This window comes from Plasmodium chabaudi (assembly GCF_900002335.3).
Source record: "Plasmodium chabaudi chabaudi strain AS genome assembly, chromosome: 13".
NCBI lineage: Eukaryota > Apicomplexa > Aconoidasida > Haemosporida > Plasmodiidae > Plasmodium > Plasmodium chabaudi.
The window spans coordinates 776851-791308 of NC_030113.2; the positions used below are offsets into that span (position 1 = coordinate 776851).

General features: G+C 22.8%; 4 protein-coding genes across 4 annotated transcripts; 2 read left to right on the forward strand and 2 right to left on the reverse strand.

Moving 5' to 3' along the window:
• Positions 1-115: 115 nt before the first annotated feature.
• Positions 116-2545, reverse strand: PCHAS_1320000 (conserved Plasmodium protein, unknown function; the record flags this gene model as incomplete). Its single annotated transcript, XM_732092.2, has 1 exon — positions 116-2545. One exon carries the CDS (start codon positions 2543-2545, stop codon positions 116-118), a length of 2430 nt encoding a protein of 809 aa, XP_737185.2.
• Positions 2546-3407: 862 nt separating this feature from the next.
• PCHAS_1320100 (dynactin subunit 4, putative) lies at positions 3408-5501 on the reverse strand (the record flags this gene model as incomplete). Its single annotated transcript, XM_016799181.1, has 1 exon — positions 3408-5501. One exon carries the CDS (start codon positions 5499-5501, stop codon positions 3408-3410), a length of 2094 nt encoding a protein of 697 aa, XP_016654509.1.
• Positions 5502-6396: 895 nt separating this feature from the next.
• Positions 6397-13223, forward strand: PCHAS_1320200 (conserved Plasmodium protein, unknown function; the record flags this gene model as incomplete). Its single annotated transcript, XM_016799183.1, has 18 exons — positions 6397-6445; positions 6642-6707; positions 6794-6889; positions 6983-7055; positions 7211-7485; positions 7595-7807; positions 7952-7988; positions 8112-8148; positions 8297-8665; positions 8923-9106; positions 9213-9638; positions 9855-10126; positions 10336-11427; positions 11547-11767; positions 11852-11945; positions 12088-12344; positions 12483-12578; positions 12713-13223. 18 exons carry the CDS (start codon positions 6397-6399, stop codon positions 13221-13223), a joined length of 4368 nt encoding a protein of 1455 aa, XP_016654510.1.
• Positions 13224-14022: 799 nt separating this feature from the next.
• PCHAS_1320300 (Yos1-like protein, putative) lies at positions 14023-14253 on the forward strand (the record flags this gene model as incomplete). The annotated part of the gene is made up of 1 exon (XM_016799184.1): positions 14023-14253. The coding sequence occupies one exon, from the start codon at positions 14023-14025 to the stop codon at positions 14251-14253; it is 231 nt and encodes a 76-aa protein (XP_016654511.1).
• Positions 14254-14458: the final 205 nt, after the last annotated feature.

The window sequence follows — 14458 nt, forward strand, 5'->3', positions numbered from 1 at the left end:
ATTTTAAAATTTAATCTAATTTTTTGTCAGTTTAATATAAACAAAATAAAATTTTTTTAAAAAACAAAGAAAAAAAAGTTCTTATATATATAAAGTGCCTAATTAAAAACCCCTTTTACATATATAATGAAGAAAATATAGCCACTTTGTTGTTATCATCCAAACAAAAATAAAATTGTGGAGATATGCATGAATCAATAATATAAGAGATGTGCTTACATAAAATTTCAATTTTTTTAGTATGCACATCCATCATATAAGTTATATAAAAATTTTTATCAGACAATTCACGAATTTTCTTTATATTTGAATTTATAAAAATATGATAATTATTATTCATACTATTTTGGTATAGATCAATATTGTTTATAGTTGTTGATTTATGCAAGCCTGTAAAATCATAGATTAATTTTTCACTTTTTTTTATAAATATGTTATTACCTGAATTATCATTATTTTTGATATTTTTGGGTACATCTGAATTATTTTTATTTAAATGTGACGATAAATTGCTCATAGTAATTGACGTCTTTGTTGAAAAAAAAGTGAATATATCGAAAATATAATTTAAAACTTTTCCATTATTTAATGCTATAAACAAGTTAATATAATCATTTTTCTTGGTGTTTAAGCTTATAATAGAATTTACCTTAACATTCTTTGAAATAAAAAATGCATAGGAAAAGAAATTGTTTTCAGTTTTTTTAAAAATATTTTCTTTGTTGTTATTATCCAAGGAAAATATATTTTTGTTAGTATCCTCATCATCCAATAGTGCATATAGCATGTTCTTATCAAGCTTATATACATCATCAACATTCCCAACAATACAATTAAATACATTGTTTTCTGATGTATAATCGAGATTGGGATCATATATAAATAGCGATCCATTTTTTACGTTTTTATTTGTAAACAAAATGTTAAGAAAATTTACAAATTTTTCACTTATAAAAATAAATACTAAATATCCACATGATGACCCTATGTATATAAAATTTCCAAGTTCTCCATTAAATATTTTTGTTTCCTTTTCAACATATATATAGTTAAAATCACATATTAAATTTATTTGCATACTAGTATTATCATCCATATTATTATTGGGCAAATCATTTTTTGCATCTTTGTTGTCATTACTACTACTATTACTTGGTTTTTGTATTTTAATTTTTTTATTATATATAATTTTTTTCCCTGTATGACAATCAACAAAGGAAAGAAAGTAATCTTTATTAAAGCCTACACAAACTAATGTTTTGTTATCTGGTAAAAAATCGAAGCATTTAATAGAATTAATAAAATAGGGTTCAGATATTGACAATGGAGGAATGGTTACCTCCTTTCCATCATCATCTTCTAACGAAAAATCTGATGTTTTATTTGTTTCTTGTTGAATAAAATAATTTTCTATATTATTATATAATTCTATTTTGTTTATTCTTTTTTCTTTTAACCCCTTTAAAGTTTCTTCACTAATATCATAATTGTATATACTCCCACTGTAAGTTAATATAGATAAAATATTTTCATTATCATTTTTTTTCATTAAAATTATTGGAGAATATATATCAATAAATTCTCCAACATATTCTATCAAATTATTTGTTTTATTTGTTTTTGTCTTTATTACATCAACATTTATTTCTAAAAGATCATTACTAATGTAAAAACCATTCTTTTGTAATTTTTCATTCCTGATATTTTCATCTATTATATTTTTTGTTTGATTTTCGTCCTCTTCGCCTTTATTATTCCCTGCAGGCTTATTTTCATTTTCATTTTTAGAATTATCTAAAAAGTTATCGTAATACAAATATTCTTCTTTAAACATTGTATCTTCATTATTTATTTCAAGATAATGTGAATTTAAATCTACTATTTCTTCATTTGAATAATAGTTTTTATTTTTTATATTTCCTTCTTTATTCATTTCACTATTTAATAATGATTCGGTATTATTTTTGTCGAGATTATTATTATTATTGGTGTTGTCTTGGTCTATTAAACATATGTCCTCTTTTATTTCCCCCAAATCACCGTATGTTTTGTTTATATTATTATAAGTTTTTATTTGTTTATTTTTAATATTCCACATTTGCATAGTATCATTAGAAGGTTCATTTATATCAGCGAAAAACTCGCTTTTGTCATAAATGTCACATAAGTTAATATAACCTTTATCGTCATAATGGCTGCCTTCTTCATCGCTTTTGTTCACACCTTTATTATCATCTTTATCTTTATTTGCTTCATCATTCTTTTTGAAAGTTATCAAATTGCTATAATTAAAAATACGCACTTGACTGAAAACATTGGATGTGCTAATAAATAAATAATTTTTAGTACAACATATTTTACTTAAATTTTTTTTCTTTTCATCATTTGTTATTTTAATATTTTTAAGAAGTTTAAATGTCACGTTACATTTGTTGTTTTTATCAAAATCGCTATCATATAAATTAATGAAATTGTTGTTTTCCTTTGTATTATCCTCATCTGGTATAGATTCATCATCCGATAATATTCTTTTTGACTTTTTCATATTATTTAAAAATTAATATATATATAATGAATTATTAGAGAGAGAGACCAAAAAAAATGTATCCCCCAAATTTTAAAAAAACAGAAAAAGATGTTATTTCTTTTTCTTTCCATAATTTATATTTCCCCATCAAATTCGAAGATTTAATTCCTCAAATTTTAAAGCATGCTAAGGAATACAATTCGAATGCGCTTTAAATACGCATGTTTTTTTCGATGTTTTTGGGAAATATATTTATATTATTATCCTTTTAACATTTTCATAACACGTCATTCCATAATATAACACTATGTAATTTTAATCTTCTTTGGTGATTCATATATTATTCACGACGCATATGAATTATGTATACATAACATACATTTGTAAACTGGCAATGCTTACTCTTAATATTGATGCAAATTTAAAGGTAATAAAAGTTGCTACTACTAGACTTAATATTTATTTTTTTAATTTATATATTTTTTTTTGAATCGTTTCTTTTTTGTAATTCAAAAAAAAAAAAAATTAATTATTCTAATGTTTTATCGCACGGAATGCAACATATGAAGTAAAAAAAATTGGAAAAATAATTGAATTAAGAAAAATGAAACTTGAAAAACAAAATTGAATTAATTAGAATAAATCATACTCAAATATATATTTATGACGTGAAAATCCTTTTTCATCAAAACTACGTTCCCAGAGGGGAAATATAAACAAAAAGGAAAGTTGTAAATTGCAATCTGTGAATTTTAATATACTATAAATAGTATACCTATTCATATACATATGTTTTACAGTACATCCCACATAGGATGCACTACAAAGCGCGGTATGTCGGCAAAAAATAAGAAAACCCCAAATCATTAAATAGAATAAATTATGCATCATTCAGAGAATAATGACGAAATACATTAGTGCTAATATTATTTGTGAATATAAGATTTAATTTTACTTTGTGCGATTTTTTTGATTTATCAGAAAATGAGCATTCTAAATTTAATGGCAAATTTAATTTCCTTTTATCATCACTAGTATTAATATTTTCACTGTCCAAATAATCATGCATGCCCTCAGATATATTTGAGGGTTCTGTAGATATAATCAAATTATCCTTTCCAATATATATAAAACTAATAATTATTAAGGCCATATTGTTTTGTTTTTTAATAATAATATGCTTACTTTTTAATACTTCTTTAATACTATTTGGTTGTTCATTTAATAGCTCATCTATAATTTCATCGTAAGCATCCATTACAAACTCAAACGAGCTAGCTTTTGATTTACAATTTATTGGGATTTTGCTTGTATTCAAATGCTTAGAAAACTTGTGGTCTATATCGGGTATTATCTTTATATTCATTTCAGCATCTAAAGGGTTTATTAGAATAAAATTTAAAATCCCATTTTTTTTTTTTATAACTTTAAAATCGTTTATATAAATTCTAGGCAAAAAATATATTGCACAATTATTTAATCTGACACCTGAAGTTAAATTTGAATTATGAAGTTTTAATAAATATTGTTTACAACCACCACATCTTTTTGATGTCTTACTTAATAAACGTGCCCTTAATGGTTTTAATTCATTAATATCTTTATAAAAATTATATGGGTAATTAAATGTATGTTCTATTGATAGATATTTTTTTGAGTCAACAATAACTACATCGTTCATTCCTTTATTTTTAGCGTTGCTTATTTGATCACTTAAATTTTGTTTGCCAAATTCTGCAATTTTTACATCCATTTCATCATTTACAATATCCTTCTCTATTTCGGTGCCCATACGAACTGATTCTTTTTCCGTTTCAGTTATTTTTTCTTTTCCATCAAATAAGGCCTTTTGGTTTGTAAATATAACAGGATCTAGATATTTCAAATGTTCATTTTCTAATTCAAAGATTCCGGAGAAGTTTTCAGGATTTTTAATATGTTCACCATTTAATATATCTTTCAAGTTCATTTTGTTTATTGTTATTTGTGATTTATATATTAAGTATGAATTTTTTTTATCTTCTTTGTTTTTTGTTCGTCCAATGATTCCATTAATATCCAAATCATTCTCTAGCTCATATGAATTAATGTAACAATTGCCACTATCATGAATATTGTCTACTATATATAAATGTGTATTAAGGTGTGCTCTTTTTATATTTTTTTTTTCTTTTATCTTTTCATTACATTTCATTAATTCATTTAATACGTTTTTAAAAAATGATCTAAAGGCGCAGTTATTTTCTAGTAATATCATGTCGCCAATTAATTCATCGAGCTTTTTATTAAATATTGTATTAATAGATGTCCATAAACAGTAGGGGCATTTAAAATAAAAAACAATTTCACCATTTTTTAAAATATCATAATTTTTACTATCCATTTTGTTTGTCATTGTTAAAATATTCTTTATTTTGTCTTCCTTTTCATCATCTGATGTATGCCCTTTTTCACTTATTGTATTATTCTTTTTAAGTTCACTTATTTTATCCATACTTCCTGGTATCCTATCCTGAGGTAAATATAAATTTTTTATATCATTTGAATTTTTAATAAAATTTATATCTTCATCTCGAGTTGAATTATTTATATGTTTTTCGATATACTCATCATTTATTCCATTACTTATTTCATTATTATATATATGTGTGTCGCTTTTTACTTCAATGCTTTTTTCCTTATTTGTTGTTTTGCTGCCAAGTGTACAAAAACTCGAAATAGGACGATCAAATTTACTTTGAGAAATTGCTAAACAGCTAAAACAGAATGGGCATTTAAAACATCGCACACACTTATAAGAATAAACTACTGCTTCATTTTTTGTGTATATTTGTGTGCATCCATTGCAAACATAGTATTCCACTTCTTTTCTTATATTATATTCATTTTTTATTTTCGAGCAAATCACACAAAAATATAACTCTTTTAATTTAAATAGTTTATCGTCTAAAAACAAATAGACCCTGTTTTTCATTATAATTGGGAATAAATAGAAACAAAAGGGAATTTAATTATTAATATATATTCAAATAAATAAACTAAAATGATAGATAAAACTAATGAAAACTTTCACCATAAACAAAAATAGGAAAAGCAAAACAAATAAGAAAAAATTCAATACATATAATTAAATTGTTTGCTAATTCAAATTACATATATTTTTAGAATAACATGTTGATAATCATTAAATTAGGATTATAAACATTTTTTGTAACTACAAATATTCTAATGTATATGCTAAAAAAATGTCTGTTAATTGGAAAATACAATATGTTGTGTGCTTAAATTAGGATTATATGTATACCAAAAACATTATTTTCCAAATTGTAAACTATATTTTCCCATATTTTTACATATATAATTATTTATTATTTTTTTAACACATTACTCATTTTTAAGAAATGTGTAAAGGAAAATTACAATGTTTTTTTTGCAATTTCACTTTTTTTTTTCATTTTATATACAAAAATATGTTTAGTGTTTTACTATCACTATCATTATTTTATTAATTTTGTTTGTTTTTGGAAAAAAAATCAAATTAATGTAAGAGAGGAATAAATTTGAATAGCCACATATTTTATTAGCATTTTTTTTAATATAATTGTCTTTTCTTTGTTTCACTTAATAGTATTTCATATTGTTTTGCTTTATTTTATTTCTCCTTCTTTTGTTTGTATTTTTATATACACATTTATTCTATTTTGTTAGTGGTATCTTTAACATTTTCACAAATTATTTTTTGAGATTAAGTTTAAAATATGTATACAGCATTATAATTTCATTTTGTATTGAAGTTTATTGTCCTTTAATTTTCCTTCTGCTTAAGAGCTAATATTTTTGTAAAGGAAATAAAATAAATATACACCAAAATGAATAAACCCTTTAATACATCAAAAGCAAAACTAAAAAAGTTAAATGGTTAGAACGAAATAAATAAAAAATATATAAAAGACGGAAATTACACATTATACTGTTGTTACACAACACATTCATATTATAATTTGTAAAAGTAGAATATCGTCTTTTTATTTTAAATATTAATTTCGAGATATATAACTATAAAATACATGCATGTGTTATATATGTTTTCTCTTTTTACTTGCATTATTGGCAGATTTATTCGTAAATGCAACTAATAACCCGGATGTTTGCCTCGATAAGGAGAAAAACGTATCCATAGGTAATAAAAATGAAAATATGGCGTAATATATGTATATATGCACTTGTGGATATATATATATGCATATTTTCAAAATCAATTTGTAGACCCAAATGTCACCATTATACCAAATGATAATGCAACCAAATTTTACAATGGCGAGACCAATTATATACAAAAAATTGATAACCTCGAAGAGAAAGGTAATAACACAAACTCATTTACACACACATATATATATAACAGTTTAATATATAAAATATTATGCATTTTCATCTATTCTCTTTAATTAATAGAAAATGATGACGAATTAAAATATGTAACGGATAAAACACAAAGTATACCGATCATAGATCCAACTTACATAAGGTTACAATAAAAAAATTAATGATTGATGAGAGACTAAGTTAATTAAAAATAACGAATGACTGTTAGATGCTTGCTAGCATGTAACTATATATATGTTTGCCCATACACATGACAAAATACTTTTCCTTTTAACTTGTGAATAAAAACTTTCTTAGAGAACGTAACTTTAGTGAAAAAAACAAATACGTAGATACAAGTTTTGTTAATAATTTGGACAAAATATCTACAGATGATATAGGTTTGAACCATTTGAACAATTATGAAAAAAAATATAATTTGACTTATAAAAATGAAGGAAATTATTCGAATAACCAATATATAAATGCAACAAATGAATATTACATAACTAAATCGGTGGAAGAAAAAATTCCTAATACAGGAATACCTACTGAAAATTTTGTTTACAACAATGATGTTTTGCAATACGAAGGTAAAAATGCGTAAAGAGGATTTATTTAGATTGTATACGAATATTTTTTTGTTTATAAATATATGCACATATTGCATATACATAATTTGATAACTTAATTTATTTTCAGATAGCATGAAAAACTGGACCAGCAATAGCAGATATTTATATTTCATTGAAAAAGAAAAAGAAAAGGCTGAAAAACAGAAAGAAACAAAATTAAAAAATATAAGTCTTAAGGATTCCATTATTCCAGATAAATATGAAAAAATGCTTTTAAAATATGATTTTATTAGTGATAAAACAAAAACGGATAACTTAATATTAGATGTGTTAAATAATAGTAGGATAAAAAAAAATATATACTATTTATTCTATAAATTGCACTATTTTTCAATGATAATTATATGAACTATACATATGAAACAACATTAATATAATTGATTTTTTTCTTTCCTTTTTTGCCATTTCTCCGAACTGCTAACAGAATTTGAAGATGATACCCAGACATATGATAATACAAAGTAATATTTCAAAATTGTTTATTATGGCCCTTATTAAATAACAATATGTCTTTATTTAATAATCTTTAAATACATAAGCATACACCTATATATATGTTTTTATCTGATTTATTATTTTTATAGACCCAAAGAGGAAATTAAATCTGACCACCATGAAATAGTAAGCATACATAAAGTATATTAAAGAACTGGATTTCGTGAAATAAATAAACATATTGTAAAGAATAGTATAATATTATAATCCAATTAAAACGTAAAAAATGCACTTATGGTTTACAACACTTCTAATTTTAATTTGTTCTATTTAGAAGCAATCGAATAAAGTTAGAAAAAATGAAAGTCTCGATCTTATTAAAAAAAAAAATAATAATACTAAATCTAATAGATATATCATTTCCGATTATCTGCATTATTACAATTATTTTAATAATGATATAAATTGCTCACACGAATCAGCATCAGATAGTTTTAAACATGCGTCTCAAAAAAATAATAACAATATCATATGTAGATCAATAAACAAAAGAGAATTCAATAACGAAAGTTATGACAATAATAATGAAGAAAATATAAATATAGAAAAAATTGCCCACTTTATTCCCGATAATTTCGCTATGAACATATTTTTACCCCAAGAGCAGAGTGCCAAAAAACATGATATTTCCCTTAGCAGCAATGTAAGAAAATGTGCATATACAATTGTCTAAGCATTTTATATGCATATCTATGATCATAAGAGAATACTTATCAATTCGAATAAAAATAATAAATAAAAACAGCAAACATGCTTACTATTTAAATTATGTTATTATTCGTTATATCATTACTCATTTTCAACACACTTTTATGAATAAATAGATGTATATATTAAGATATTAACATTTTGTTAATATTAAATATTTATTACACATTGAAATGTTGTTATTTTTTTAAGGTGGAACCCGTTTTAAAAATCAAAAAAAAAATATGGAATAAAAAAAAGATAAAATTTGAAAAGGAATTATTACAAAAGTATAACTATGTAGACAATTATTATTCCCACGGATATTGCACACGAATTGCTAATAATTTGATGAAAAAATTCAAGAGAGAACGAATTAACATTTATGACATTAAAAGTATAATTAAATACGTCAATAAATTTTCCATTTTTTCAAATTATTTTGTTATCCATTATGTAAATATATTTTATTAATCTATTTACCTTTTTATTTTTTTACACAGCGAAAAAAATGAATAATAAAGCGAAAGAAGATATTGTAGAAGAAGAAAATCTTAGAAAATTGAGGTTAAATAATTTACTACGTCTGTCTGAAAATACTATAGATGAACAAAATAATGATGAACAAGAAATAGAACACACAAAAGAAGAAAGCTATAAAACTGATAGCTATATTTCTTTTGATGATATAGACAATAGGAGTATAACTAGTTTAAAAAAAAAATACAAAGTAATGAAAAAAAGTGATAATGATCATGAAAGAGATTTAAAGAAATTAAAATTTTATTTATGTAAAAAATTAAACAAGAAAAAATACATTAAAAAGCCTATGCAAATGACGAAAGAAAAAACTAAAAAAGAGAAAATCAAAAAAATTGTGAAATATTCAACACAAGCTGGTTACAATCTTCTAGCTCAATTACAGCAAGGTATGTATAAGAAATATAGTTGCATATATATAGCTAATTTTATTATTTGTTGATCCGTATTCCATATATATCACAAGGGAAATCACATATATATATACATTAATTTTGTTTCATGGGATAATTTTTATCCTTATACCAAACATGCAACCAATATCTCCCATTAAAAAACGAAGACATACATGTGCATATCTATTTATGTTTCTTTTTTTAATTTAGGAGAATTAAAAGAAGAGAGCGAAGAAGAATCCGAATTAAGCGAATTAGAAGAAGGAGAATTGTTTGATAACCAGGATAAGAACACCGAGGATCTGAATAGTTCCGAATATACTTATTCTTCTTTAACACTTTCATTTTCTGAATATTTAGATATACGAGAAGCATACTATAATGACAATTCATATGAAAAAATATTTTACCCTAAGGATCCCAAAATGAATGTTACTTACATTTATGATGTTGTGGAGTTTTATCTTATTTCTAAAGGAAAGGTAATTAGAGAAACAAATATTATGAAAAGCTTAGTATTAGAATTGAGAGCACTGTTTTCCTTATTTGATTTTTTACACATCTAACACAAATGTATTTGTCTTTTATTTTCATGCATTATAAAGAAAAATTTTCATTTTAATTTTCTCTCTTTATGTTTTCTTATTCATTTTTTCTTCTTTACCCCACTTTATGCAATTTTTAATCACAGAAATTGAATAAAAGGCATATGCTCATAGAAATCCTCATATTCGATATAAAATTTTATGAAAGAAGCACTTTTATAAAAGAAGAAGATTTATCATACTCATTCGAATTAAATGATAGCTGGAAAATAACTATTGAAAAAAAAACGGGTGATATAGCTGAATTAGTTGTAGATATGCATAATAATAATAATGAAAATCATGACAGCTTTTGTTTATCTGGTGATAAAAATAAAATAATAATAATTTATAATAATATAAGCCAAAGAATGTTATTAGCTAAATATATTAAATATTTAAATTATATATCATCTGGTACTATTGACAATGCAGCTACATTTTTTTTATATGAAACTAATACATTAGATTTAAGAAATGTCCAATATGATAGAGTTGCAGATTCTATAATATGTTTCCATTTAAAAAATTTAAAAAATATTGATAATATTGATATATCAAATAGATCAATGAATATTCAAAAATTGCGTGAATTTTTATCTCTTCCAGATATTAAGCAATACAGCACATTGAATATATCAAAAAATCCGTTATTTTTAAATTTATTATTTGATACAAATAAAAAAGACATTGATAGTCTTATAGATATTTTTAAGACAAACACAAAATTAAATGAATTAATTATAGATTTTGTCGATTTATCAACTCCACTAGGTGAATATTTTATTACAAGTTTATTATTAAATACAAACATAAACTTTTTAAGTCTAATGAATTGCAATATTGGATCAGATAATATAACAAATATAATAAATATTTTGGAACAACGAAAAGTAAACATGATATATCCTATAAACTATATAAACATCGAATTTAATAATTTAACTTATTATGATATAATATTTTTAATTAAAGCGTTAAGTACATTAAATAAAAATTTTAAAAAGTTATATATATGTGGAAATCTAGTTCAAGAAAATATTTTTGATGTATCATTTGCACTTAAAAGAAAAAAGAAATTAATTGAAATGGAAAAATATAATAAGCAAGTACTAGATATATTCCACTTTGATAATATTCACGATGTTAAGAATCACCTTTTTTGTAATTTTAGGGGCATTGCTGCATTGATAGAAAACGTAAGTTATCCTTAATATATGTGTGGCCGTTTTATGTATACATATTTTATGCTTGTGTTTATTTCGTCATTTTATTCTACTATTTTATCTTTGGTAAATCCTTTTTATGCCTTTTTTAGTCCAAAGTTTCCAATGTTACCTTTGAGTTATATCTTAAGTATTTATATATTATGGGCCCAGAAGAAAAATTATACATAATTAGAAAAACAATAACTATTAAAAGACGAAATCAAATCATTTTGAATATTATAGCTTTACATGATAAAAAAGAAGTGAAAATACAACTAAATCTTTTCAGCGTAAATCACAACACGATATTTAACAATTTAATTAAAAAAAGGTAATCCTAAAAAAGACAAATTATAAATAGTAAAAAAAATTGGAAAACAATAGACAATTAATAATTCTTTTTTCTTTCCTGCAGTTTTCATGCTGAAATGTATTATAACAAGCAAGTTAATACCAACAAACCCGTAAATCAAAATATTTTAAATTATTTTTCCATGCGAATTCAAAATGTAATAGATGATAAAACACAAAATAACATTTCCCTCTCCTTTAATGAGCATTTATATATATGTTTATGAAATCCATGTTTTTTATAACTATATTACATATATTAATTATATAATAAATATAACCATTCTTCTCCCCTTTAAGGAATTGAATTTTTATCACTACAACGTCACGGCTGAAGAAATTCATTACGTTTTGAATCTGTGCAAAAAAGATTTCGTAAAGAATATAAACCTTAGTTGCTGTTATTTAACGAATGATGATATCATATATTTCAACACAACCAAAAGTGATCCCTATAAAATAAATGTTTATAATATTTCTTTAAGCAACAATTTATTTACTTCCGATATACAAATGGATCAGCTAATTAATTTTATTTCCAACTTTTCAATTTATTTGTAAGTCAATAAGTTTTTATACAATTTTTGCATATGAGCATACATATGTGTGGGTGATATGCATAGCAAAATATAACCCAACAAAAATTACCAGTTTACTAGTTATTTATGCACATATATATACTTATTTTTTTTTAGTAAAATTAATCTAAGTAACTTGAATATAGGATCCAACTCATTGACATATAAACTCTTTGTTTCCATTTTAAATGATACAAAATCCAAGATTGTCATGTATGTTAAAAATTAGAATAACTCTATAAATAGGACACCGAGAAGCAAACTCAGTCTAAAAACTATACTACATTTATCTTATACATGTTATTTTTCTGTCTTATATCATTATTAATTTACTTTTTCCCTTTTAGGTTGGATAATTGCAATTTAGGAAACTCGTTTTTATTCAATGTAAATAAGAATATTGATGATCTGAATACAAATGATTACTTAAACATTTTGTCGATACAATATAATGAATTCAATAATAAAAAGGAAATGTTAAATTTTTTAAATAATATAATTTTTAAATGTAAGCAAATCAAAAAAATCAAAATATTTTCCAATTATGTAACTGAAGAAGAAGTCCGCTTTATAACAAAATATATAGTTAAAAAAAATATAGTTTCATTCGAAAATACTTATGATTTATCATCATCACATAAACGTAACAGAAAATTTTCAAAACTTTCAAAAAAAATTAATAATATAGATTATAATACTGAGCTGACACCCGATGAAATGAAAAAAATTACTGAATTTTTTCAAAAAGAACAAAAAAATGTTATAAATGATGCCAAACAGAACTACCCATTAAAAGATCGTTACCATTTAAGCGATCTAAAAATCAAAAATATTAAGAATTCTTTTATTAAAAAGTAAATATTATTTGCATTTTTTATCATTATAACGTATACATGTGTATATTTTTCTTTATGATATTATATATCTATAATGTCTTCGTTTATATTGGAGGCATATAACCAATGTTTGATTTATAGAAGTTTTTTTTTTACATTTTTAAATAACTTTTGCGAATTTTTTTTTTATTTTATTTTTTGTGTACCTATTTTTTATTGTGTTTTGTATTAAATTGGTATTTTATGCTTAAGAGATTTTTCTTTATTCCCTTTTTTTATATGCTAATATGCAAACCAAACTATTTTTAAATTTTACTTATTAAATATATATAATTCGATGATAATGTGTATAATGTTGTATGCATGGTTCCTCATCCCATGTTATGTATTTTTCTCATCGTGTTTATTTTATTTTTAATTTTAATGCTTTTTCATATCCTATGAGAGCATATTTAGTATTTTGTAAATTTACATTAACTTTAATCTAAAAAAATAATAATAAATAAAACGTTTAAATTTATTAATAGAATGCATAAAAATATATTAATTTTTATTAGCTCGCCTTTATCTTATCCATTTTTATAAGAAATAAAATTGCAAAATATACATGTTTGAAAGCTAGTAAGATAAAAAAATAAACGCGTATAGTAGCAAATATAATATAGCAAATAATATGAAAATAAATAATAATAGAATATGTAAAAATAAAATACTTAAATTCCGTACAAAATAAATGGAAATAAAAAATAACCTTTGAAATACATGAAATACCCTGTAAATTATTTTATTTTAATTTTTATTGTTTTTCACCATTTTTAAAAATGAGTATGTATGTTTTTTTATTATTCGAAAGTGTAGTACTGCTGATTAATAGTGTTTTAATTATAAACGAAAAGAAATTAAAAAAATATAAAAAGGTAGATATCAGTTTGAATAGTAATGATATTTTTGATAACATTAAATTGCTGTTCTACACAATAAGAATATACTTTAAAATCCCATTGATTTTTCTCAATATTTTATGTATTATTATTGAAATTTTATTTGGATAATTTTAACATGATAGTACCTGTATATATATTTGTATACTATATATGTATGTGTGTATGTATACATAATATGCATCATTTTTAATAGTTAAGCAGGTTATTTAGCTATATATTATACTGCATTAAATATATTCTTAAAGAATTGTTTTGTATTTATTATTTCAGTGTTAAGGATATATTATGTGTATATTACGTATGCAATTTTTAA